We start from the raw sequence: 26,592 nt of genomic DNA, 5'->3' as shown, positions 1-26,592 counted from the left end.
AGGGGGCTGAATAATTTTGCACACCCAATTTTTCAGTTTTTGATTTGTTAAAAAAGTTTAATATCCAATAAATGTCGTTCCACTTCATGATTGTGTCCCACTTGTTGTTGATTCTTCACAAAAAAATACAGTTTTATATCTTTATGTTTGAAGCCTGAAATGTGGCAAAAGGTTGCAAAGTTCAAGGGGGCCGAATACTTTCGCAAGGCACTGTACTTTAGTACCCATTTCCTCGAGCATCTTCACAAGGTCCTTTGCTGTTGTTCTGGGATTGATTTGCACTTTTCGCACCAAAGTACGTTCATCTCCAGGAGAAAGAACGCATCTCTTTCCTGAGCAAAATGACAGCTGCGTTGTCCCATGGTGTTTATACTTGCGTACTATTGTTTGTACAGATGAATGTGATACTTTCAGGTGTTTGGAAATTGCTCCCAAGGATTAACCAGATTTGTGGAGGTTTCAAAAAAAAAATCTGAGGTCTTTGCTGATTTATTTTGTTTTTCCCATGATGCCAAGCAAAGAGGCACTGCGTTTGGAGGTAGGCCTTGAAATACATCCACAGGTACACCTCCAATTGACTCAAATGATGTCAATTAGCCTATCAGAAGTTTCTAAAGCCATGACATACTTTTCTGGAATTTTCCAAGCTGTTTAAAGGCAGTCAATTTAGTGTACGTAAACTTCTGACCCACTGGAATTGTGGTACAGTGAATTATAAGTGAAATAATCTGTCTGTAAACAATTGTTGGAAAAATTACTTGTCATGGACAAAGTAGACAGACTTGCCAAAACTATAGTTTGTTGACAAGAAATTTGTGGAGTGGTTGAAAAACAAGTTTTAATGACTCCAACCTAAGTGTATGTAAACTTCCAACAGTATCTAATTTAGCTGTAATCTCTAATACATTTTCACAACACATTTCCAGTGAGATCAATCCCTTGCTTCTTGGAGGAAGAGGACATAGAGAAGTGTTGGGTGTCATTGTGGACAGGGTGAGGGGAGCACCTCAGGGAGGGAAGCCCCTGCACATTGACTCGGTACCGGTACCCCCTGTAATTGCCTTGTTATTGTTATGTAACTGTATTGTTACTTTTGATTGATTTGAGATATTTTTTTCTTGAAGTCTTGAACTGCATTGTTGGTGAAGGGCTTGTAAGTAAGCATTTCACTGTAAGGTCTATACTGGTTGTATTTGGCGCATGTGACAAATAACATTTGATTTGAAGCATTTGACTGACAGGATACAGCCATAGGACTTAAGGCGAGCCAAAGACCGGGGAATTATGTGTGTGTGTAAGGAGGGGTGTTAAATGTTGTACCTTGTAGTGATGTGGGATTATAAATCTCTATGTGTTTGTCTCTATCAGTCTTCTGGGCAGACAGGGTATATGTCTATCTGTGAGGCTGGTTTGAGAGCCTCAGACTTTGTTTTCCCTACTTGTTGCCTCTCACAGGTGTGTGGAGACCCAGGATTCCACTGCTGCACTTCCACAGCACGTTACTCCATAACATATGGTGACTTCATCTTTGGGGAATCCCTTTGAGCAGTATGGTGATGATGCTGTGGTCAGACTGCAAATCTACAGTGGAGATTAGGCACCACCACTCTTACCCCTGACCCATGTTTAGCCCCCTCTAAGGACTGCTTCCAGGTCAGCCTTCTCCAGCTGGTGTTCCTTTGATTTTATTGATCAATTATTACACTATGTCTGGTAGACCATCTTTGGGCCTCTGTATCAGTTATGTGTTCCTGTTTTGTGACAGGTGTCTCTGGATGAAGCCTTGGACCTGCCAGGGTTAGGCTATACCCTAGATCTCTGCTCCCTCAGCCCTGCTGGAGCCTTCTTCCATGGGTCCAGCTGGGTGGCCCAGGGTCCCCCAACACCCATCCTCCACCTAGACCCCAGCAGCAGCCTGACTGCACCCAAATGGACAGATGGATTCAAGATAGCAAGACTCATCTTTCTGGTAGGCTACTAATCACAGTCCTACTAGGGTTAGGCTCTGGTCACATCCTTGAACTGCACTTTGCACATCACATCTGAGGACTGGGTGAGATGGGTACAATACTACTTTTTAATGTTCATATGTTACAGAGAACTTAACTTTTGCTCAAGTCAACCCTGTCAGTACATAAGTTACTAAATTCTACTAACCAATTTTACTGAGACAAAGAAAATACCTATATTCTGAAAGCCCCCACAGCACTCAATCTTCTCCTATGAATGAACCTGCAGGGCTACCACCCTTTACTCTACACTGCACCTTAGAGACTGCTGCCCTATGGACATAATCATTGAACACTAGTCACTAATGTTTACATACTGTATTCTAGTCTTTGAACACTAAATGTTTACATGCTGTTTTACCGACTTTATACAGTGCATTTGGACAGTATTCAGACCCTTTGACTTTTTCCACATTTTGTTACGTTATAGCCTTATTCTAAAATGGATTATTTAAATAAAAAATGTTCCTCAATCTACACACAATACCCCATAATGACGAAGCGAAAACAGGTTTAGACATTTTTGCAAATTTATGAATTTTCCACTTAATAACTGCACTTAGTTGACCGGGGCAGCTCTAACAAGGCAGCAATTTGACGAACTGACTTGTTGGAAAGGTGGCATTATATGACAGTGCCATGTTGAAAGTCACTGAGCTCTTCAGTTAGACAAGCATTGTCAGTAGAATGGCCTATGGAGAAGGCATGGCGGTGTGCTCGCTTTTATAGACCTGTCAGCAACAGGTGTGGCTAAAATAGCAGAATCCAACAAATTGAAGGGGTGTTGTCCACATACTTTTGTATATAGTGTATTCAAGTCACGGCTCATCCCAGAACTACTGCTGTACACCATTTTTCCATTCATGTCTTTACACCATTATATGTGCATTTGAAAAGTATTCAGATCCCCTTTTCCCCCCCATCCAAAAAATTACATTACAGCCATATTGTAAAATTGATTTTTACCTCAATCTACACACAATACCCCCATAATATCAAATCAAAAGTGAATTTTTTAAAAACAAATTTAACAAATAAATCACATTTACATAAGAATTCAGACTTACTCAGTACTTTGTTGAAGCACCTTTGGCAGCGATTACAGCCTTGATTGAGTATGACGCTACAAGCGTGGCACACCTGTATTTGGGGAGTTTTTTTCCCCCATTATTTTCTGCAGATCCTCAAGCTCTGAGGTTGTATGGGGAGCGTCGTTGCACAGCTATTTTCGGGTCTCTCCAGAGATGTTCGATTGGGTTCAAGTCCGGGCTGTGGCTGAATGTCTTTTGAGTGGCCCAGACTTGTCCCCAAGCCACTCCTGCATTGTCCTGTTGGAAGGTGAACCTTCACCCAAGTCTGAGGTCCTGAGTGCTCTGGAGCAGGTTATCAAGGAGCACTCTACTTTATTCCATTCATCTTGACTAGTCTCCCAGTCCCTGCTGCTGAAAAAAAAAACATCCCTACAATTCGCCGTAGGGATTGTGCCTGGTTTCCTCCAGATGTGATGCTTGGCGTTAAGTCTTGGTTTCATCAGACCTGATCTTATTTTTCATGGTCAGAGTCTTTAGGTGCCTTTTACTGAGTTGCTTCTGTCTGGCCACTCGACCGTGGAGTGTGTCCTTCTGGAAGATTCCTCATCGCCATAGAGTGACCATCAGGTTCCTGGTCACCTCCCTGACCAAGGCCCTTCTCCCCTGATTGCTCAGGTTTGCTGGGCAGCCAGCTCTAGGAAGTCTTGGTAGTTACAAACTACCATTTAAGAATGGGGGCCTTCAATGCTGCAAAAATGTTTTGGTACCCTTCCCCAGATCTGTGCCTTGACAATCCTGTCGGAGTTCTACGAACAATTCCGTCGACCCCAGCTTGGTTTTTGCTCTAACATGCACTGTCAACTACGGGACCCGAGGTGTGCCTTTCCAAAACAATGATCAATAGAACGAAGTTGCACTGGAACGTAAATGTCAAGTCTCAAAGCAAAGGGTCTGAATACTTCTGTTAAGGCATTTCAGTTTAACACTTTTGCTAAAATTTCTACAAACTCTCACTTTGTCATGGGGTATTGTATGTAGATTGATTTGATATCATTTTAGATCAAGGCTGTAATGTAACAAAATGAGGATCAAGTCAAGGGGTCTGAACAGATGTTCAGACTGGATTGCTTTATTAGACTTTGATAGAAGTCTTGAGGCACCTGTAAAGTTCTACACTATCAATAAATGTGGATTTCTCTCAAGTCTTTCTACAGGAAGGTGTCCCACCAGCACGTTATGTACCGTCGGAGGATCAGTGGAGTCCTGAAACATGATTCCTATAGCATAGGAATTTGTTAACCCTGAGCCTACTTGGACACATATCCTAGTTAACCTTTGACTGCTATAGCCCCAAGCCAGACCAGTGAACGCCCAGCCAGCTCATACACGCCACCACCCCGTACTGAGTCTGCCCTCAATACAGACGAGAATCATGTACAGTAATCTAGATACTGATGAGTGATCTCTTGTTGAGAAAGTCAGATGACCTCCCTGTAGGTTGTGCATCAGACCATGGGAAAACATGCCGACAGCTACACCACAGCCAAGGATTGTTGGCAGAGGCAGTAGTGTCACTAAACTCTACCCAGACAAATGATACCTACTTTTTTTTTTAAAGTTCAAATTAAACTAACCAAAAGTAGAATTCTGGAGACAAGCGATTCAGATATGCAAATATTGAACTTTTATTACTACAAGTATACAAAAAAAAAAGTCAGCAAGTGAGAGAATGTTCATATTTACAGAAAGTGTTAGGGGGACAGGCATGCTCTGCTGGATGATCAGGAAGTCAAATTAGGCAGAAGAGTCAGAGGACGGCTTGGCAGGCTATGGGAAAGGAAGAAAAATAAAACGGCATTAGTAGAGCAGAAAGTTAAACGCCTGAACACCGCTTTAATCCAGAAACACCTACCATCCCTGTCAGGGGTCCATTAATACTGTTGAGATTCAGTTGGGAGGATTTATGAAACCTGTAAGAGTTTGTCATAGCACTCCGGTCTGTTCAAATGGGGGAAAAGAAAACTGCAGTCCCTTTCCTCAAGATACCGCCAACTTCCTGCGCTGCACCCAACTCTACTGAGAATTGAGTTATAAACCTATCAACTCGCCTCCTGTGCCCCTTTCTCCTGGACTTCATTGCTGGCAGAGCCGGAGTCGCCGCTGCCATTAACTGTAGTTTCCTGCTTGTTCTTTTTAGCATCTGTGTCCTTTATGGGGCTCTCCATTTTCCTCTGTACAGGAACACAAACCAAAGTCAGGTTCTCAACATTACCTCCCTCACCTCTACTGTAACCTGCTCTGACATTGCCACACGATCAAAGCCACTGCACCACAACCAAAATAACGCTCAAAAGGAGAGCGGCATGAAAGCATAGAAACCACCATTGGGGCAGTGGTCACCCTCAGAACTAAGAGAACGCAAGAAATTCATGCAACATGAAAATACTAGTATAGGGGCATGGATTGATTGGACTTGAGTCTACTAGTCACAGGCAGAGCACAGTAACCTGTAGACCAGGACATGATCAGCATCATCCAAACATCACTGCCACCCCAGGCTGGGACTAGTAGTAAGTAGCAGAGTTAGCGGTCAGGCAGGAGCACCTCACCTTTTTCCTGACCAGGTGGGAAATGTCTAATGCAGAGTTGGAGGACCCACCACCAGCTGCTGACGTGACAGCGGTCTGAAACACAGGACAAGGGAATTGGTCATGAACATCAGCCAGCTTACTTAAGTAACTGACATAGGTCATTTGTTTCAGTTGGCACAAGGTTTCATTCCAGGTGCAAGAAACATTTAAGATATACTTCAAAAACAGACAAAATGACCTGACTGGCTTCAAATGCTGATGGTCCACTTTTTTCTGCTGAAGCTGGGAATGCAGATGAAGTAGAGGCCCCAGCCTGGAAGAGAGCATAAACCCACAGATCAATTGGAAAAACTAACTGGATCCTCAACTTTCTCATTAGAAGTCAAGTGGACTGGACTTCTTCCTTGATCAATAAATATTTACTAGAACTGCTATACCAAGTCAGTCATTAGGACACATTTTAGATTAAAAGGAGCATTTCTTGGACAAGACCCACCCCCGTTTGACAACCAACACTGATCCTAGCCAGTATCCCACAGGTAGTCTCACCAGGGTCTGTTGTATGGCCACGGAGGCCGATCCTGCAGTCCTCTGACTCTCCTTGGCATCCTCCACCTTCTCAGCAATGTCAGGCAGCAGCAGCTTCAGCTCCTCCAGCTCAGTCTTCCCCTCAGCACCATTCTCACCCTTGTCAAGCACCCCCTGGAGCATGGCTAGACACAGAAACAAGGTATGCAAGTGACAGGTCAGAGATTGACATGTCATAGCTAATGCTGTATCATGACTGCGCAGGTAGCTTTGAATCAAGTACAAAGAGTGAATGTCCTCCCCCAAATTGTTGCTGATAAGATACAAGAAACTCAACAGCAACAGTCAGTAAAATATGATTTTGGTTCATTAACCAACTCAGCTGGGATAGTAGGCCGAAAGCAGATTCGATAAGGGGTAACATTGGACTAGCAACACCTAGGTTGTGGGTTGAAACACTGAAGTCTAAGTCTGCTAAAAATAACAATATTTATCCATCTTACCCAGTCGGCCCTCAATGACCTTGACAGAGCTGCTGTAGTGCTGGATGGCCTGGCTGTACTGGCCTATGTAGCAGTAAGTCATTCCCAGCTGGTAGTGAGTCTCAGCCAGCAGACGGCTGTGGGGGGGCAGGTGCTTCAGCTGCAGAGCCAGGCAATCTTGGAAGTCCTCCACCGCTGCAGGGTAGTTACCTGGGAGAAGCAGCGCCAAGCTGAGTATGAAGTGATTACAACTACAAGCATCTGTCATGTGGTGCAAGGATTTAAGACCCGAGGTAGAGCAGGGTTTCCTCAACCTGCTCCTCCAGTAACCACAACAGTAAACATTCACTGTAACCTGGACAAGCACACCTGATTCAACTCGTCACCAAGGTGTTTGTCCAGGGCTACAACAAAAACATGTACTGTGGGGGGGGGGTACTCAGGGAACAGGAAACATGTAGAGGGAAGGGCAAGCTGATCTGAAATAGAGTCTGAAGTCAACATAACTACATGGCTGTGTTCAATAGGGCATGCTGTAGCAAAACATTTTAAAGACTCTACAAGGACCAGCACATAAACATACCAGATTCAGCACCAACTTCTCCAAGCTTCAGATAGGCCTGAGCTGCCATCAACTGGTCCGCCTCATTCTCCTTCCTGTTTGGATGAGGTGGTAAGGGGAAGCAGGTAAAAGTTTATCCATGGAAATCATGTACAATAAAAGTTTGACAGACTTTTACAGGGAGCACGCGGAGGCCGAGTTTACCTTTTATAAATGACCTTGGCAACCTCCAGCATCTCCCAGGCCAGCTGCAGGTTACCTACTTCCTCTTCACTCTCCTACAAGATATGGGAAGAGTCATTGCGACCTGTACGCTCTCGTTGGCTGGCCCTCGCTTCATACTCGTCGCCAAACCCACTGGCTCCATGTCATCTACAAGACCCTGCTAGGTAAAGTCCCCCTTTATCTCAGCTCGCTGGTCACCATAGCATCTCCCACCTGTAGCACACGCTCCAGCAGGTATATCTCTCTAGTTACCCCCAAAACCAATTCTTTCTTTGGCCGCCTCTCCTTCCAATTCTCTGCTGCCAATGACTGGAACGAACTACAAAAATCTCTGAAACTGGAAACACTTATCTCCCTCACTAGCTTTAAGCACCAGCCGTCAGAGCAGCTCACAGATTACTGCACCTGTACATAGCCCACCTATAATTTAGCCCAAACAACTACCTCTTTCCCAACTGTATTTCATTTATTTAGCTTCTTTGCACCCCATTATTTTTATTTCTACTTTGCACATTCTTCCATTGCAAAACTACCATTCCAGTGTTTTACTTGCTATATTGTATTTACTTTGCCACCATAGCCTTTTTTTGCCTTTACCTCCCTTCTCACCTAATTTGCTCACATTGTATATAGACTTGTTTATACTGTACTATTGACTGTATGTTTGTTTTATTCCATGTGTAACTCTGTCGTTGTATCTGTCGAACTGCTTTGCTTTATCTTGGCCAGGTCGCAATTGTAAATGAGAACTTGTTCTCAACTTGCCTACCTGGTTAAATAAAGGTAAAATAAAAAATAAAAACAAGGTTAGAACACTATACACACACAAGTATGTGGACAACCCCTTCAATTAAGTAGATTTGGCTATTTTAGCCACCTTTCCAACTAGTCAGATTTCTGCCCTGCTAGAACTGCCCTAGTCAACTGGAAATGTCTAAGAGCAAGAAAGGCTGAGCTGTAAAGTGTTAAGCAACAAACTCAGAAAGGGACTCAAGTGCTGAAGAGTAGAAGTTATCCATCGTAACGCACAGTTCCAAACTACCTCTGGAAACAACATCAACACAATAACGGTTGTTGGGAGCTTCAGGAAATGGGTTTCCATGGTCGAGCAGCCGCACACAAGCCTAAGATCAGCAGACGCTTGGCATTGCATGGTGGAGCAGTGGAAACTTGTTCTCTAGTGATGAATCACACTTCACCATCTGGCAGTTCAATGGACAAATCTGAGTTTAGCTGATGCCAGGAAAACACTACCTGCTCAAATGCATAGTGCCAACTGTAAAGTTAAATGGGGGAGGAAGAATGTCTGAAGCAGTTTATGGTCCGAGCATACACTGACATTCAAGATGATTGTGCTTCCATATTTATTGCAACATTTTAGGGAAGGCCCTTTCTGTTTCAGCATGACAATGCCCCATGCACAAAGAGAGGTCCATCAAATAAATTGTAGGGATCGGTGTGGAAGAACTTGGTTGATGTGCACAGAGCCCTGACCTCAACCCAGTCAAATACCTTTTGGGAGGAATTGGCACACTGACTGCAGCCAGGCCTAAATGCCCAACCTCACTAACGCTCGTGGCTGACTGGAAGCCAGTCCACACAAATGTTCCAACATCTAGTGGAAAGCCTTCCCAGAAGAGTAGAGGCTGTTGTAGCAGCAATGGGGGGGGGGGACAACTCCATATTAATAGAATGACGAGTAGGTGTCCACATACTTTAGGTCATGTAGTGAGTCCTCTTAAATTCATTGTGACAAAGGGATATCTTACCTTGTCTTCAGCAGTGCCTTCCCCTTCATCATCATCATCATCATCATCATCTAAGGGTGGAGGCCAAAAGAACAGTAAGCCTAAGTTGCACGTGTCAGGAAAACCAGTAACTGTACATAAGCAGAGACTGAGGAAAAGCTTGTCTTTAGTAGTAAAGGGACATCAGAAGTGCAACGGTGCAGTGTAAAACTTCAATTTGCAAGAGAATAGTTCATTTACAATCCCTTTACAGCCCTACTGTAGATTAAACAGCAATTGTGCAAAATCCACATTTAACATCCTTCTGTCCCAATCCACGTGGTGCACCCAAACAGTCCTACACAAAGTCTACCTTCACCCTCTTCCTCAACTTCTTTCCCATCTCCATTCTGCTCTTCAGTCTTCACACCTTCCACTTTCCCTTCAGGAGTCTTTTCCACCCCATTCACAGGAGGTTCCAAACGCTCGTTCCCATTCTTGACAGGAGACTTGGCAGCACCATCAGCGGCACCCTCTTCCTCTGCTTCCATCTTCCCCTTTGGCTCAGTTGCCCCAGCTTCCCCATGAGTAGTTTCCTTCTCAGCCATTGCATCATATACCTGCATTCGAAGCTCGTCCCTCGTTTCCTCTGAACCAGATGCATGAAACCGTGTTACATTGTTCACTAATATGCTATTAATGAGCGCATGTAAAAACGAATCTCCCTCTGCGCCCAGACCACGAATAAGTCCCTCACCACCCCCTCAGTGAAATGAGCAGACTGGTGTATGTGGCCCATTCACTCTCAGATATAAGACTGCCATTAGAGGGCACCACCTTGCCCATTGACCTATAATGCTAATGTCATAATGACACTTAACCTACCAACAAAACAAGCAAGTTTGGCACTGTACAAGTCAATTGTACCAGAGAAATGCAACAAGTAGCCGTGAACAAAATGGTGGTCAGGTTGAGAAGCTACTGCTCACCATCCAAGTTGTCAGCGCTCTCAAACTTTGAGTTCTCCTGCTTCTCCCCCTCTTCGGATGACTCCTCAGGGACTCCCTCCAGAGCGTCACCCAGGACAGTGTTCTCCATCCTGCACCACCACAAGCAGCCACTTAATTTGAATATACTTAACTCAGAGCACGGTGCTGGCAACAGCTGTTTAACTGCAAACTGAATACATGCAGTATCCTACTTCCACTTACCTGGCAAGCTCCAGCAGAGACTTCCCACACAGGAAGAAGGCCTCTCCACACTCATCTGCAGTGTCCCCATAGCACTCAGCCCTGAGGGAGAAAGGAGTACAGCATTTACTGGCTGATCTTCAGCATTCGTCTGAATTTGCCTCCCTCCCCAGCAACTTTTGGTATGCCAACAAATGGTTGGGCCAGCATACATGACCTGATCAACTTTGATACATTGGTAAGAGACAATCCAATCATTTGTGAATTTCTCATACAACACCCCTCATTTTGACACAAACGTCTAGGAAGGCAGATTCAGACTGAATATAAACTCAGCAAAAAGGAAACGTCCCCTTTTCAGGACTCGGTCTTTCAAAGTCGTAAAATTCCAAATAACTTCAGATATTCGTAAAGGGTTTGAACACAGTTTCCCATGCTTGTTCAATGAACCACAGGTGCCTGTTCATTAATTATGAAACGGTCGTTAAGCCACTAACAGCTTACAGAAATTAGGCAATTAAGGTCAGTTATGAAAACTTAGGACACGAAAGAGGCCTTTCTACTGACCTTGAAAAACACCAAAAGATAGATGCCCAGGGTCCCTGCATGAACGTGCTGCAAGGAAGCATGTAGATGAGGCCAGGGCAATAAATTGCAATGTCCGTACTGTGAGACACCTAAGACAGCGCTACAGGGAGACAGGACAGACAGCCGATTGTCCTCGCAGTGGCAGACCACGTGTAACACCTGCACAGGATCGATACAGCCGAACATCACCTGTGGGACAGGTACAGGATGGCAACAACTGCCCGAGTTACACCAGGAACGCACAATCCCTCTTATCAGTGCTCAGACTGTCCACAATAAGCTGGACTGAGGGCTTGTAGGACTATTTTAAGGCAGGTCCTCGGAAATCAGCAACAACGTTGCCTATGGTCACAAACCCACCGTCGCTGGACCAGACTGGCAAAAAGTGTTCTTCACGGTATTGTTTCACCAGGGGTGATGGTCGGATTCGCGTTTATCGTTGAATGAATGAGCGTTACACCGAGGCCTGTACTCTGGAGCGGCATCGATTTGGAGGTGGAGGGGCTGTCATGGTCTGAGGCCGTGTGTCACAGCATAATTGGACTGAGCTTGTCGTCATTGCAGGCAATCTCAACGCTGTGCGTTACAGGGAAGACATCCTCTCTTATGTGGTACCCTGCCTGTAGGCTCAGCCATACTGCTCGTTCTGTGTGTGATTTTCTGCAAGACTGGTATGTCAGCAAAGAACCCAGATCTCAATCCCATTGAGCACATCTGTGACCTGTTGGAGCAGAGGGTGAGGGCTAGGGCCATCCCCCACAGAAATGTCTGGGAACTTGCAGGTGCCTTGGTGGAAGAGTGGGGTAACATCTCACAGCAAAAACAGGCAAATCTGGTGCAGTCCATGAGATGCACAGCAGTACTTAATGCAGCTGGTGGCCACACCAGATACGGACTCACTTTTGAGCCCCCCTTTTGTTCAGGGACACATTCCATTTCTGTTATTCACATGTCTGGGGAACTTGTTCAGTTGTTGAATCTTGTTATGTTCATACAAATATTTACACTTTAAGGTTGCAGAAAATAAACTTAGTTGACAGTGAGAGGACTTCTTTTTTGCCGAGTTTGTATCAATTGAGAGAATAGCAGAATTAACTTTAGGATGAGTTGTCCAGCAATGGGATCAGGTCAAGATAAAAATCCATTAACATCAAATCCACAATAAATGAGACTCATAACATTTCATATTCACAGTTACTCCAAGTCATTTGGTCTCAGTACTCACAACATGCCACAAGCCTCCTGGAACACGTTGACTGCAGAAACTACGTCACCCATCACCAGATGCCTGTTCCCAGCACCAATCAATTTCTTTGCCTCAGCCATCACGTCGACTGAACTGTGGTACACGTCGGACAACCAAAATAATATTTTTTTGTACTTCACTTAAACCTATTGCATGAAAAGTCCCTGTGGAGTGAACTCAAGAACAAGTCAAACTTCATAAAATCAGTATAAATTCAGGAAGTGCAGTTTCTCACCTGTCTGCTGCAACAGCACTTGAAGAGCAGGACTTTTCTTCCATGCTGAAACAAAGTGACATTAATGCAGTCAATTAGAGACGAACATTGTCTAGTCTAAATAACTTAAAACAAAAGTCCATTGTTAAAACCAGAGTTTTGCTGAGATGCCTGGTTTAAACCTTTTCCGACGCAATGGCTGAAGGTACCCTTGGAGCAACAACCTCGTTCGTCTGTCGATAGACAGAAATCTCAGTATGGGTATGACAATTGTTCTATCGGATCGTCTTTAAAACCTGCTTCGAACGCAAGTGTTCCTGTCGGGAGTGCCGCAATCTAGGTATTAAGTGTTGGCATAAGAAACAACTTATTTTTTGCAAGTTTTACACCCGACTTCACTTAAACGGCGTTTGCATTCAAACACCCGAATAGCTAAAAAGTGGCCTTCGTAGTTTACGTTTAGGAAAGCTTTTTAAACTGTTCGTAGTTAGCTACCACAGGTCACCGCAGCTAGGACGTGCATTTGAGTATTTGTAGGTGAAATTGCTTCTTGCTTTGCTAACTACCTACTTTTCTATGCAACTAACGTTAGCAAGCAAAGATAATTATCTAACCAGTTCGGGCTAACGAACGTTGCTGCCTGAAGTAGGTAGTTAACTAATTAAAGCTGACGTTGGCCAAGAAAATGAACGTTTTGAAGTGCAACAAAACATCGCCAAATTCGAGTGAACTGTAGCTACTCTGCTAATGTAATGCAATTCGTATCCATGCAAACTAGCTAACCGTAAAACTACGCTAACGTTTCATCTGCGGCTAGCGCCAACCTTTGGGTTAAGTGTAACGTTACTTAGCAACGTTAGCTAGTTGGCCGCCACTGGCCGTGGAGCGGAACGTCTTGCTATGGTGCATGGGAGTAATTTCTCCATAGATAGCTGTTAATTAACGTTGACTAACACGTTATCTGTAGTACACCACGGCTTAAAAAACGCTGCTGTAGCTTGTAGGCAAACAAACAGAACAAAGGCTAGATAACAAAGCAGAGATGGATAGGCGAAGGCGCACACACACAAGTGGGCTCACCTTGCAGAGTTTGAAGCAGCTGCTGTTTCCTCAGGGATGTTAGTGAAGCGACTGAGACTATTTCGTGTAAATTAACACAGCTGTGCCCAGGAATATATCAGGTTTAGTGCCTGTTCATTCTTTCACTTTGTTGGCGCTTTTAAATACTGACACGGTGTAACGCTTCCGCTGAACTTTCAACTTGAATTTCACTGAGCGCGGGAGATTACATTTAAAGGGGAACTACCATGATACAATGTAACATTATTAGAATCATTGCTTGATTGATCATCTGAAAGGCCATTCAACTAATCATCAATCAATCCATTGCATGTAGCCAACTTTGTTACTGGTAAATACCAGACGTCAATATATTTTAGAACCTGATAAAATATATTATGTGAAGAATATATATCGTTATTGAATTATGCGTTCTACAGCGGGCTAGTGGCGCAATGGATAACGCGTCTGACTACGGATCAGAAGATTCTAGGTTCGACTCCTGGCTAGCTCGTATCTTTTTCATGTCCCACATACTCTTTGACTTCGGTTAGTTAAAAATAATAATTGACTGGTAAACGTACAGACAGCACATACCATATATATATATATATATAAAAGTCAAGAATCCTGCTTTCATCCAAGAGGTCAGGGATGTCTACATGTCTGGGACATCAGAATGCCTGCTGCAGCTGTGTACTATATATATATACATTTTTTAAATGTATTTTATATATGTGTAATATACTTTATTTTTATAAGAAGCTCAAGCTACTCATGGACTTGCAAGTAGGAAATATCTCTTTATGTTGAGTCGGTTGTAAGCACTGGGGCAGCAAGGTGATAGATGGGTTCAATATATTTAAAATACAAAACATTTTTATTTTATTTAACTAGGCAAGTCAGTTTAAAACATAACACTGCATATCCATAAACATGTCACTTCAGTGCTTTTGTGCAGCCAGAGTCCAAAAGCAGGTCAAACAGAGTTGTTAAGACTGTTTCTGCATGTTAACTCTCCATTCATAGTTTCCCCTCCTGGTAAACAAGCATTGTAATTACCCCTCGTCACAAAAGCAAACAGGGCAGTAACAAACAAAAAAATATTATGAAGAACATGCTATGTCCCAATACTCTCAAAAATACCCCTTTTCTTGTCACCCCACGCCACCATGACCAATGATCTCAAAGGAGATGGATTTTCCACAACCTTCTTTCCCCTTAAGCCAGGGCTGCCAAACCCTCTTCCTGGAGAACTACTGTCCTGTAGGTTTTTAGTCCAACCCTAATTTAGCGGTTCTGATTCAGCAAGTTAAGGTCTTGTTGAGCAGCTAATTAGTAGCATCAGTTGTGTTAAATTAGGGTTGGACTTTAACCCCACAGGACTGTAGATCTCCAGGAAGAGTGTTGGGCAGCCCTGCCTTAAATGGCCCTCTTTTCCCTTATCAAATCAGTGGTTAGGAAGGAGGAAGACATTTAATGGAATTGGGACACAGCCTTGGAGGGGGTTGAGGAAGGGGAGTGAGTTCCCAAGGCACAAAATAGGGCAGCAGAGTGGGGAATTGCTCAATAGGGGTCACTGAAGGGGTAGTGTGGATGTCCTGCATCCCTGGGGACGGGCTTCCCATCAACCTGCAACAACAATTTTAAAAAGTTACAAGCTAGCCAGGAGTCAAACCTAGAATTGACTTATCCGCAATCCATTGCGCCACTAACCCACTGAAAACTTTATGGTGAAATGTCAAGAGAGACACTGCATTTTGTTTATTTTCTTCTACCAGCTGATAACATACCACAGATATAGTATCAGCTCACTATACCACATTTCACTATTGTTAGCTGGCCATCACATAACCCATAGAAATTCAATAACAATACTCTCTGGTCTCACTTCTGTTGTACACATATTTACCACTAGAAGAGCAGCTCTAAATCCACTCACTGTGATAGTTGGTACAATGTAGCGCCAGCCTCTGTTCAATGCTGTTATACACTTCATCTCTTCCGCTTCAAGGGTAAAGTCAAAGACCTGAGGATGCAAACACATTTAGATTAGGCGTACAATCAGTAGTCAAATAAATCATTATTACATGACTACATGATGGGACTTCTGCAAACAGTTTTATGAGATGGGTAGTAGTAGTAGTAGACTGAATTGTGCACCAATTTACAATTATAGATTGTCATCATACAATAGAATACTACAAAACCACAATACTTGTGAAGAAATAGGCTTAGATTACAAAAAAATACAATATATCCACCTGAATATTCTCTTTGATCCGAAATTCTGTCACACTTTTAGGGATCGTCACTATTCCTCGCTGTGTCTGCCATCTAGCAAAGAGACAATATGTGCATGGTTTAATTTGGAGAGAAAAATTGTCGACATGAAAATCAGGATCTGACCACTAAACCATATGACTGTTTGTTTTAGTAATTTATTTAATTAATTATTGTGCTAGGTGGGGAGGTCTTAATATATTTGGTATGTGCTGTGTATACTGGTACATTTATCCTGCCTACCTAAAGAGGAATTGGGAAATGATAGATAATAGTTACGAGGTAAACTGGAGTAGAACCTAGAATCTTCTGATCTGTAGTTAGGCGCGTTATCCATTGCGTAACTAACGCGCTTATTGGCTAAAGGCAAGGTTTGTGTTCTTGTTTGTGTGTTTATTTTACACCCGTCTCACTGTACAGGCCCTGACGCGAGAGGGTGTGGTCATCACTTCTCAGTTGTGAAACCTGCTGATAGGCTCATGGCAGAATATCAGCTTATATTCTGTACTTAATCAGTGTATTTCAGGTGTCTTTATTCCTGGCATTTGTATATGACATGGGGATGCTGGGTTATCATTGTGTAAAGAGTTCTAGGCTAGAACATTATAGAACATTACTCACCTAAGGATAATTTGTGCTGGGGACTTGTTGTACTTCTTGGCCAGGGTGTCGATTGCTGCTTCATCCAGGAGGACGGGCTCATCAGGATGCTTCCATGCCCGATCCGGTGACCCCAGTGGGCTATACGCTGTAATCACCAGGCCTCTGTCCCGGCAGTGTCCCAGCAACTCCACCTGAGCCAGATAGGGATGGCTTTCCACCTGGAAAACAGAGAAACAAACAGTGGGCAGTGGGCTAGTGGTGCAATGGATGACTACGGGATCCAAAGATCCTAGGTTTGACTCCTGGTAAACTTTTTCAATATTTATTAAACTGATCGTAAGGTAGGGAGGAATAATGTACACACAGCACATGCCACATATCAAGAACTCCCTACCTAGCAAAATAGCTCATAAACCAAACACTCATATGTTGTAGTATTTAACAGTCAACAAACACTTGCTGTATTTCTGACAGGGACACAAAGAGACAGTAGGTGGAGGGTTATATGCAAAGGATATTGGAAGATGGACAGTAGCCTGAGAGAAGACTGGTTGTGGCAGTGATGAAGAGACAAACATACAATCAAATACAACCACTTTCAGTAGGCTAGTGGCACAATGTATAACACGTCTGGCTACAGATCAGAAGATTCGAGGTTAGACTCATGGCTAGCTCAGAAGCTTTTTCAATCGTTGCCCAACTGATCTTTAGGTAGGTAGCAAGGAATAATGTACGTACAGTCAGCATAAGCGACATATCTCCTTACCTGAAGCACAGTGGGTTTGATGTTGGCTACGGAGAGAACGTCGTCTATCTGTTTGCTGTTGAAGTTGGACAGGCCGATAGCCCTGACCAGACCCTTTCCCACCAGCTTTTCCATGGCAGCCCAAGTCAGCTTGTAGTCGATGTCGTCGTACAGCAGGGTGCCGTCCTCCGACTTGGGGAAAGGAGCGTCACCTTGTCTGTGGGGAAGACAAGGGGAAGAGCAGGCATAATGTTAACTGTACTGTCACGATGACCCATGTACATGGTTGAAAAATTCAATAGGAGGACCATGGAGTTAGTTTAACTACACAGCCACTGTAATGTGAATAGATCATTCAAAAAAATTGTAATAGCACGTGTACCCAAATCAGATTGAAATTAAAAGGAAATTCTGTCTCACAATTCTACACATTTATTTGCTGTAACATGTTCACGAATGCCAGTTATTATGCCTCTTTATAACAGAAGCAATGTTGAGTAGGCCAGATCCCATGGAGGCTACTCACTGGAAGGCGTAGGGCCAGTGGATGAGGTATAGATCCAGGTACTCCAGACTCAGCTCCTTCAGTGTCTTCAGCAGAGCGGGCTCCACATCCTCCGGGTGATGCTGTGTGTTCCACAGCTTGGAGGTGATAAACACATCCTCTCGCCTCAAGGCCTGTATACAGAGACAGGTGTAAACAAAGACCACACAAACCTTTTGACCCATCATTGGGCCAGTAGTGCAATGGGTAATGTGTCTTGACTACAAATTTGAGGTTTGACTCCTGGCTAGCTCGTAACTTATTTCAATCATTCCCATGCCAAATATACTATCAAGACTTTGTCCAACTAGCACAATAATAACAGACCGACTCTGTCCATCTCAGTATCTGCCAATGGAGTCTATAGCACTAAGCCTTAGATACCATGTTTATAGGGCTCTGGTCGAAAGTAGTGCACTAAATTAGGGACTAGGGTGCCATCTGGGACGCAACCTTGGTGTTGACTTACTTTGTCAGGGCCAAGTGTCTCCTGCAGAGCTTCTCCGATCTCCACCTCGTTGCCATAGATGGCAGCACAGTCGATGTGACGGTAGCCAGCCTGCAAGGCCCAGATTACTGCCTGTTTAACCTGGAATACAGTCAACCCAACAAGACAACCACTGCTTACAAAACCCCAAACAGCAAGCTAATATGAATACTACAATGCAGATGAATTAGGAGAAATATTTGATCAAAAAGATTAACACCTACCTTGCCAGGTTCACTCTTCCATGTTCCCAGCCCAAGGAGAGGCATCTTCCGCCCAGTGTTGAGAACTGCAAAGTCATTTTTACCTGCCACTGCCATGTGTACCTGAAGACAGAGCAGAATCAAGATGTCAGTCAGGTAAAGCCTTTGTGATGTTCACATTGTGTATCTCAACATTGTGAAGTGGCTTACTCTTATTGTGTCATTCAGATCACTGGTTTGCATTGCCTGTAAGTCTATGGGCCTAACAGGCGAGATATATGTTGAAACTTTCAGCTTTTGGGGGCTCCTGTCTACTAGCACACTCCACTAAGCCTCCTACCCCTGGCTCATATGACCTGCTGCTGACTATCACATGACTTCCTTCCTGACCAAAGCATGGGTGGAAATTCGCGTTTCTGTGTCAACAGCTGCACGAGACCTGACCACACCTGGACCCTACTACTGTACTCTTTCTCGGCTAATAGTATTGATACCATTTTCAGCTAAATCAAACTGTCATTGTGAAATGTCATACAATAACAATAGTTTCATTACCATGGCCAGTAGAAATATCGAATCTGATCAATAATCACGATGTGCAATCTGGAGCAGAAACCGGCTGCGGTCAGACCAAAGCATGTCTGCAATCTATTGGTAATAAACGAGGTAGGGTGGACAAAGATAGAAATGTTCCTGTCTGTCAGAGGTGCAATGCCAGATATCAGTTAGATAATGCACAAAGGCAATATTCCAGAATATTGACATTTCATCGATAAATAATCTTTCATGCATGCTTGAAGAAGCTAGCGATACAAATGTAATTCAGTGCTATGATGATCTCGATGTCACTTACGTATCATTTCCTCTACATTATTATTGGCGATTTAACGTTATCCTTTCATTTTTTGATAGTCAATTCACCTGCCTTATGCAACATATACGATTGAGAATCTGATCCAAGTAGATGTTATGTGCTGCATATTCACCCAGTCAGTGGACCCTAATTGAAATGAAACCAACAAAATGCACACACTGTCGTACAAAACGTCTAGCAGCTGTATTCATAAACATCCCACTTACTAGTATCAATCTGCAAAAAAAAAATAACTCTCTTCTTCAAAGCCCTGGCCACAAATAGTCCAATTTTAGCTGTTCAACAAAATCTGACTTCATTTTGCTGATATTTCCGTTTCCAGGGTTTGATTCAAGAGGGCTGTCACCATAGAGATATATAGACTACTCATAATGGATATTTAAGAAATAACGCCAGAGGGGTGTGATATATGGCCAGTATACCACTGCTAAGGGCTGTTCTTATGCACGCAACATGGTGTGCCTGGATACAGCCATATACAGCCATATACCACAAACCCCTGCCTTATTGCTATTATAAACTGGTTACCAATGTATGTAATTAGAACAGTGAAACAAATGTTTTGTCATACCAGTGCTATGCAGTCTGATATACCATGGCTTTCAGCCAATCAGCATTCAGGGCTTGAACCAACCAGTTTATAAAGCCCATTTTAACATGGACATTGACATTGTGGGCTTCCACCATACTTCTGTAATTTTAAAGTAGTAAAAGTAGTCAACTGGGTGGTGATCACTTTTGTATATAAACTCCAGATTTCTGATGCTATGCATTGGCCATTAAGAGGCTTTGATGCCACTGTAAAGCCATATTGGCACTCCCAAGTAGGAGCAGTCCACCATATGAATGAGGGACAGTACCATTAGTAATCTCTAAACAAATTAGTTTTAAAATGTATATTTAAAAAATATCATTATTTTATTTGTATGTTTAGCTCACATGATATAATTTCAAAGTATGCATTAATGTGTCTGTAATAGAATAAATGTGGTAAAAACAAATGTAGACATTAATAAATGCATTTTCTATAGCTTCCAAAATGTTTTTTTTTACAACAGTGAGGCAGTGCCAAGATGGAGGCATTTATTGGTGGGGATTCCTATGGGTTGTAGCCTCAATGGCACTGCCTGTGCGATCACAGATATAAAGATGAGTCCTCTATATATCTCTATGGCTATCACAGTCCGTTCAAAAGGGCTTCATTTTTCTGTGCAAGAAACCATCTAGATTTAACAACTGGTTTATATATACACTAGATTACCTTTTGGGGGCACTGTGTTGAAGCCAACGCGCCTCCATCTTGGCACTCCCTCAACATAGAAAAACATATTTTGGAAGCTATAGAAATTTATTTATTAATGTCTACATTCGTGTTGGCCACCTTTATTCTATTACATACATCTTAATGCATAATTTGAAATTATATTATGTGAGCTAAAAAAATTAAACAATTATTATCCTTTAAGTATAATACTTAAATATATGTAATTTTTTTCCTTGTAACACTTAATTGAAATACTGTAGAATTCCATTCATTCATATGGAGGACTGCTCAAACCACTGCTTGGTTTTAAACTAATTGGTATGACAATACATTTGTTTTTACTGTTCTAATTACATTGGTAACCAGTTTATAATAGCAATATTTTACCCCCAATTTTGTGATTACAATCTTGTGTCATCGCTACAATGGGCTCGGGAGAGGCGAAGGTTTAGCCAACCCGAAACATGACCCGCCAAAACACGCTTCTTAACACCTGCCCGCTTAACCCAGAAGCCAGCTGCACCAATGTCGGAGGAAACACTCTTCAACTGATGACTGTGGTCAGCCAGCAGGCTTCTGGCCCTCCACAAGGAGTCGCTAGAGAGCAATGAGCCAAGTAAAGCCCGCCGGCCAAACCCTCCCCTACCCCATACGACGCTGGGCCAATTGTGCGCCACCCTATGGGACTCCCGGTCACAGCCGGTTGTGACATAGCCTAGGATCGAACCCAGGTCTGTAGTCCACTGCGCCACTCGGGAGGCCCCAAATCAAATGAGATTTTAAAGCTAGCTTTGAGTTAGCTCGCTTAAAGGGATTGTTCACTTAAAATTACAAAATATCATTGATTTCCTTACCCTGTACACAGTCTATGGACAAGGACAAGCTATGACAGCAAGCCATGCTTTGGTTTAGTTTCCCTGACAATGTTTTAGCATTTTTTACACAATTCCCATTCAAGTTATGCTACCTACAGAGCCTTCGGAAAGTATTCAGACCCCTTTTTCCACATTTGATTACATTTACATTACAGCCTTTTTCTAACGTTGCTTAAAACATTTTTTTGCTCTCATCAATCTACACACAATACCCCATAATGACCAAGCAAAAACAGGTTTTTAGAATTTTTAGCTACTTTAATAAAAAAAAACTTTTAAAAACTATGACACTTTTACATACAGTGGGGCAAAACATGATTTAGTCAGCCACCAATTGTGCAAGTTCTCCCACTTAAAAAGATGAGATAGGCCTGTCATTTTCATCATAGGTACACTTCAACTATGACAGAATAATGATGTTTTTTGAATAATGTACAGGACTAGTAGGCTATTATCAAAGGACCTTGGATTTAGTAGAAAAATTGTAGTCTCCATTTAAAAATGACCGACATGGCAGATTTGGACGGGATTTAAATTACGGATATGGCGATTTTTTTTATCATGCACATAATTACATACTATCTCCCAAGTAAAACAAATCCTGTGCAAATAGGGTTTATGCAACATTTATTTTCTGAGCACAGTGGCTGCTGCGTTGGTGCTATGATTGGTGGCGTGTCGCATCTCAGAACGGTGGGAAGTTGTAAGTGGCTGAGACTTGTCACTGATTTACTGTTAAGGTGACAACATTCAGGAAACGTTTAACGGTGTTTACCAGGGACTTTCCAGTTCCCGCCTGCAACTGGAAAGTCCCCAAAATATCCGCGGAACTAGTTTATCCAGTTTGGAAAGTCCAGACCGGCCGCGCAATGATTTAAGAAAGGATAGGGATTGTGTTTCTGTGACTAAGACTAGCGCAAACCCTCAATATCATTCCGCTATGTGTGGGTGGGTGGGTATACCTGTTCTATAAAAGATACAGAACTCACAGACGATAGGATATGTTCGTTGGTTTGCTCTTCGACAAAGGACCTGGCTTTTTGGGGGGATTCCAGTGGAGATTGATTTGAATGCTAGACTTGGTATTCAATGGCTGCACATATTTTGGAACATAATTTAATATTGTGCCTAGGCTATTGGAGGCTGTTCGTGGTAGGTTGCGTTTGTGTAGGCCATTCATGGATAGAGATCATTTGTAACAATTTATTTTGTACTGTACTGAATGTGCGATAGACTACATTAGACTAGCCATATCTATTGACTAAAAGAGATGGCGTTTCACAACGTTAGTATTTATTGACTTAAAAAAAGACGAGCATTGTAATACAAAGAGTCATTCTGGTTGTAAAACGTATTCTCTTTTAGTCAATAGATACGGCTATTAGACCTAATATAAGACCTACTAGGCTAAGAACAACAAATAACATCTTATAATTGTGAGACCTAATATTGGAACTACAAGGCTAGTGAGACCTAATATTGGAACTACAAGGCTAGTTACAACAAATAACGTCTTATTATGATTGTGGAAACGTAGACAAGCATATTAATATTATTATTATTATAATAAGACATGGCTATTCCCAGCCCTTTGTTTGCCCACGGACTCCAATTACTTATTAATTCATGTATTTTAAAGTAATGTTTAGGCATGTAATTATTTAATTATCACCTATTTTTCTCCAAGGATACCCTATATTTTCCTCCTAAAATAATGCATAGTCCGATAGTTTTTGAATGTGCTTTGAGTTTTGACTGTGCTAGTGTCTAAATTAGTCTCACTAATATTCTTCCTATATCGAAATAGGCTACATTTAGTTGACAGAAATCTCATGTCACCGTTGCCTTCATGTGGTTGCTGTTAATATTAATTGTCAAATTCAAAAAATACATTTTGAAGAGACATGCAGGCGAATGTTAAGAGCATGGGTATTTAATTATTACCCTACGAGGTATCTACTGCTGGGTTTTTTTACGTGATAAAACACACCTGGTATCCCGTGTCTATATCAGTCTCTGAACTGAATAATTTAAAAAAGCAGTGGAACTGGCTTCGATCTCCAGATGATCTTTTGAGGGATCTAGACGATGATGTAGAATTGCCTAATTTCCATGATATTTGAGCAATTTTTCGAAACTAAAATCTCCCAACCCAAGGAAAGCGCCTGACACTGTTATGCTTTATCTTGGCCAGGTCGCAGTTGCAAATGAGAACTTGTTCTCAACTAGCCTACCTGATTAAATAAAGGTGAAATAAAATTTAAAATAAATAAAATAAACATGCAGGTTTACACCTACAATAGCGTAAGCCTACTATATCAATTGTCAAATTGTTTTACTGTCTGGAAGAGACAGACACAGCTCGGGGAATGTCCAGATTATGGAGCCAGGTGCTTTCCAGGAGATTGAGCAATTCATTAAATCAAAACATGACAAAATCCCCCACCCCATGGAAAGCACCTAACATTCAGGGTACAGTTACCATATCCTCTGATTCAGAGGGGTTAGGTTGAATGCAGGAGACCACAAATGCAACCCAGTCAACATGCATAAAACACAAACATTAAATCCAGATTTGTAGACGAATTCGAACTCACCTTTTTCAAACATTTGCATGGTATTTCTGTTTGATATTTTTCAAATAAATGTTGCTTAAATTGTAATCATAATATTTCTTCTGTTTTGTCATAATCTGCATTGTTTTGTTTTTAAATGCTAATTAGAATAGCACATTTGGGATGTAATTGTTTGTGTTAAAGGTGCCAAAAAATAAAGATGATGATTATTATTTCTATTATTATTACTATGCAAATTGACAAAGCTCAAAGCATAATCATAACATATGTAATATGTACTAAGCAAGTAACTATTTGGCTGTACCGTTTACACTTTCTGTAGAGACCATCCATTTAGCAAGACTTAGCAAAATATTGCTATATAAAATGAATATTTATATGTGTGGTCATAACATGATTTTGTGACATGCCACAACAATATGTGACCGTATCAAGTGTCCATCACATACATATATGGCGCATGCACCTGTATATGTACTATACATGTTCACCTCACGCAGGTTTCAACTCAGGTTGCATGGCCTTAATTTATGTATGGGATACAACAACAAAAATAATACAATTGTGCCATCTGGTTTAATATAAGGCATTTGAAATTATTTATACTTTTAATTTTGATACTTAACTACATTGTGCCCCTCGCTATCAGTCAATAAAAAACAATAAAATAAAAAATACATTTGTGCCATCTGGTTTAATATAAGGCATTTGAAATGATTTATACTTACTCAAGTATGACAATTGAGTACATTTTCCACCACTGGGTGTGGCTGGGGGTTATAGCATTTATTTCACATTACCCATCAATTTAGACAAGTGTGTCTGGGTAAGTGTCATCTAATATTTATAACATTTTTATCTGGACACTTTCTGTTTAACTGGAATTGTTCCTTATTGTAGGCTACTACCACTTTTAATCTTTATCTTTACTACACTACTCACTGTTTAGTACGTGTCATGACTTCCGCCTTCCTCCTTGTTTGGGGCGGCGTTCGGTGGTCGACGTCACCGGCCTTCTTGCCATCGCCAATCCACTTTTCATTTTCCATTTGTTTTGTCTTTGTCTTACACACCTGGTTTCAATCCCCCAATTACTTGTTCATTATTTAACCCTCTGTTCCCCATGTTTATTTGTGAGTAATTGTTTTTTGTATTGCGGTCCGTATTTGTGGCCTTGTATTTATACGACGTGTATTGTGATATATGTTAGTAAAATTTGCTTTCATTACTCATATCTGCTGTCCTGCGCCTAAATCATCTCACCAGCTACACACCGATGCTTTACAACATGACCTCACTTGTGAATCATTAAAGAGATGGGTGGGGATGGCTTAAGAGGGTGTGAACAATGCTGAATGTGTGTAAACAAAGGAGAGCTCTCCAGTAGGTACCAACACTTTCAAAGGCCCTTTTCTCAAAAGTGAGTTTACAAGTTAATCAACTTTCAAAGCAGAATTACTTTCCCATTGTTCCTCAATAATGTAGTGTATGATATACCATTTTGTAGCTCTGAGTCTCTGCTTTTATTCAATGTAAAAAACACAATTTCAAATTTTGCTACATAAGACCGATTTGAGCTGGTCAGTCACATTTGTCTTATTCTTTTTTCTATTTTTTTGGGTTGATACATTGTTATTGATTATTGCATTGTTGGGTTTTGAGTTTGCAAGAAGGGCATTTAGCTGTACTTGTGCATGTGACATTAAAACTTGAAACGTGAAAATGTAGTTTGCCATTTTCTTTTTTCCATATATGAATGTTGGGGTAAGCCATTTAAAGTAATTTAAAGGCAATACAAGATATGGCATGACCAGGCAGAGTCGAAGAAACGTGACTGACAAGGTTATAAAGAAGACAGCTGATCACACTTTTTACTCCACAAGGTTAGATGTAACAGTATAAACTATAATAAATATGTGTACTAGAGGCCATAGAGGCAAGTGACAAGAGAAATTGGCAGCTGTTATTTGTTTTCTAAATTAAAAATGTTCAATGTGCCAAGTGCCTGTACAGGAATATATATTGCAATGTTGTTACAGTGGTGTGTTAGTTGGGGGGAAAACATCTAAATACCTGAAATATCCATTCGCCTGACTTGCAAGGAGTATCAGCAAATCATCTAGTCTCCGATTGGCAGTACCCTTCAGAAACTGATATTTCAAGTGCAGGATAAATCTGTGATAAAATATAACATCCCAAGACTGTGATGGTGTGCACAAAGCTATACTCCATAGATCTTGAATGTAATAATTGGCAGTGTTAATGTTATGTGACATTTTAAGATAATGAAATACCTTTCGGTGAGATTGTTGGTGTTGCTGTTCTCGTGGAAGAACTTCCTCCAGTGGTCAGCCCACATAGGAGAACAAGGGAACCATTTGTTTTAGGTAGGCCAAAGGGATAGGGAAGTGGTTCCTCCAATGATCCTGAAGCATCTTCATTAGTCTTTCTCCTGTGAAAATACAGTTTTGACATAAAAACATAAAAAGGCACCTATCTTTGTGTACTCACAAAATTAGGACAATGTCAGAAAATAATGGGATCCATTTCAAGGAATGTAAAAACCAATCAAAAGAAAAGACAGGAAAGGCATTGACATGTAACATTGACAGGGAATGCACCCCTTGAAAGGTATAAAAGCACCACTTAGTCATTTTCAGGAGACCCCTTGAAGGTTGTATGTAGT

General features: G+C 41.8%; 2 protein-coding genes and 2 non-coding genes across 12 annotated transcripts; 1 reads left to right on the top strand and 3 right to left on the bottom strand.

The window, feature by feature from the left end:
- Positions 1–4,701: 4,701 nt before the first annotated feature.
- LOC118393584 (nuclear autoantigenic sperm protein-like) lies at positions 4,702–13,650 on the bottom strand. 7 transcript variants are annotated; one of them, XM_035786377.1, is made up of 15 exons: positions 13,474–13,650; positions 12,415–12,459; positions 12,159–12,272; positions 10,367–10,447; positions 10,145–10,254; positions 9,529–9,804; positions 9,198–9,247; positions 7,408–7,481; positions 7,225–7,298; positions 6,663–6,851; positions 6,181–6,344; positions 5,870–5,944; positions 5,650–5,724; positions 5,149–5,271; positions 4,702–4,867 (listed from the first exon to the last, which is right to left on the bottom strand). In XM_035786377.1, exons 2-15 carry the CDS (start codon positions 12,456–12,458, stop codon positions 4,835–4,837), a joined length of 1,482 nt encoding a protein of 493 aa, XP_035642270.1. In that variant the 5' UTR covers position 12,459; positions 13,474–13,650; the 3' UTR covers positions 4,702–4,834. The 7 variants fall into 7 exon arrangements, with proteins under 7 accessions (XP_035642270.1, XP_052317857.1, XP_052317858.1 ...); XM_052461897.1 differs by having other exon boundaries at positions 9,535–9,804; XM_052461898.1 differs by having other exon boundaries at positions 9,198–9,245; positions 9,542–9,804.
- Positions 6,450–6,581, bottom strand: LOC118396465 (small nucleolar RNA SNORA16B/SNORA16A family). Its single transcript, XR_004828198.1, has one exon. It is a non-coding gene; the product is annotated as a small nucleolar RNA SNORA16B/SNORA16A family (small nucleolar RNA).
- A 243-nt stretch (positions 13,651–13,893) lies between the features above and the next one.
- On the top strand, positions 13,894–13,966 carry trnar-acg (transfer RNA arginine (anticodon ACG)). The gene has a single exon. It is a non-coding gene; the product is annotated as a tRNA-Arg (tRNA).
- A 347-nt stretch (positions 13,967–14,313) lies between these two features.
- On the bottom strand, positions 14,314–26,358 carry LOC118393571 (aldo-keto reductase family 1 member A1-B). 3 transcript variants are annotated; one of them, XM_035786363.2, is made up of 10 exons: positions 26,201–26,358; positions 25,980–26,081; positions 18,339–18,440; positions 18,097–18,216; positions 17,610–17,761; positions 17,105–17,300; positions 16,357–16,556; positions 15,717–15,789; positions 15,395–15,481; positions 14,314–15,084 (listed from the first exon to the last, which is right to left on the bottom strand). In XM_035786363.2, the coding sequence occupies exons 3-10, from the start codon at positions 18,432–18,434 to the stop codon at positions 15,019–15,021; spliced, it is 990 nt and encodes a 329-aa protein (XP_035642256.1). In that variant the 5' UTR covers positions 18,435–18,440; positions 25,980–26,081; positions 26,201–26,358; the 3' UTR covers positions 14,314–15,018. The 3 variants fall into 3 exon arrangements, with proteins under 3 accessions (XP_035642256.1, XP_035642247.1, XP_035642239.1); XM_035786354.2 differs by lacking the exons at positions 25,980–26,081; positions 26,201–26,358 and adding an exon at positions 19,398–19,547; XM_035786346.2 differs by lacking the exons at positions 25,980–26,081; positions 26,201–26,358 and adding an exon at positions 18,528–18,663.
- Between the last annotated feature and the right edge of the window lie 234 nt (positions 26,359–26,592).

This window comes from Oncorhynchus keta, chromosome 1 (genome assembly GCF_023373465.1).
Source record: "Oncorhynchus keta strain PuntledgeMale-10-30-2019 chromosome 1, Oket_V2, whole genome shotgun sequence".
Taxonomy (NCBI): Eukaryota; Metazoa; Chordata; class Actinopteri; order Salmoniformes; family Salmonidae; genus Oncorhynchus; species Oncorhynchus keta.
This window is presented reverse-complemented; position numbering and strand designations above follow the sequence as displayed.

What these genes read in the sequence shown, in the direction of transcription:
- LOC118393584 (XM_035786377.1), bottom strand. Translation starts at nt 12,458, where the DNA reads ATGGAAGAAAAGTCCTGCTCTTCAAGTGCTGTTGCAGCAGACAG. An exon ending in AGTGCTGTTGCAGCAGACAG is followed by an intron (nt 12,273 to 12,414) that starts GTGAGAAACTGC and finishes CGTGTACCACAG; the next exon opens with TTCAGTCGACGTGATGGCTG. An exon ending in AAGGCACTGCTGAAGACAAG is followed by an intron (nt 7,482 to 9,197) that starts GTAAGATATCCC and finishes CATATCTTGTAG; the next exon opens with GAGAGTGAAGAGGAAGTAGG.
- LOC118393571 (XM_035786346.2), bottom strand. Translation starts at nt 18,560, where the DNA reads ATGCAAACCAGTGATCTGAATGACACAATAAGA. An exon ending in TCAAACCCACTGTGCTTCAG is followed by an intron (nt 16,557 to 17,104) that starts GTAAGGAGATAT and finishes TCTGTTTTCCAG; the next exon opens with GTGGAAAGCCATCCCTATCT. An exon ending in CCAGCACAAATTATCCTTAG is followed by an intron (nt 15,790 to 16,356) that starts GTGAGTAATGTT and finishes TCTCTTTGCTAG; the next exon opens with ATGGCAGACACAGCGAGGAA.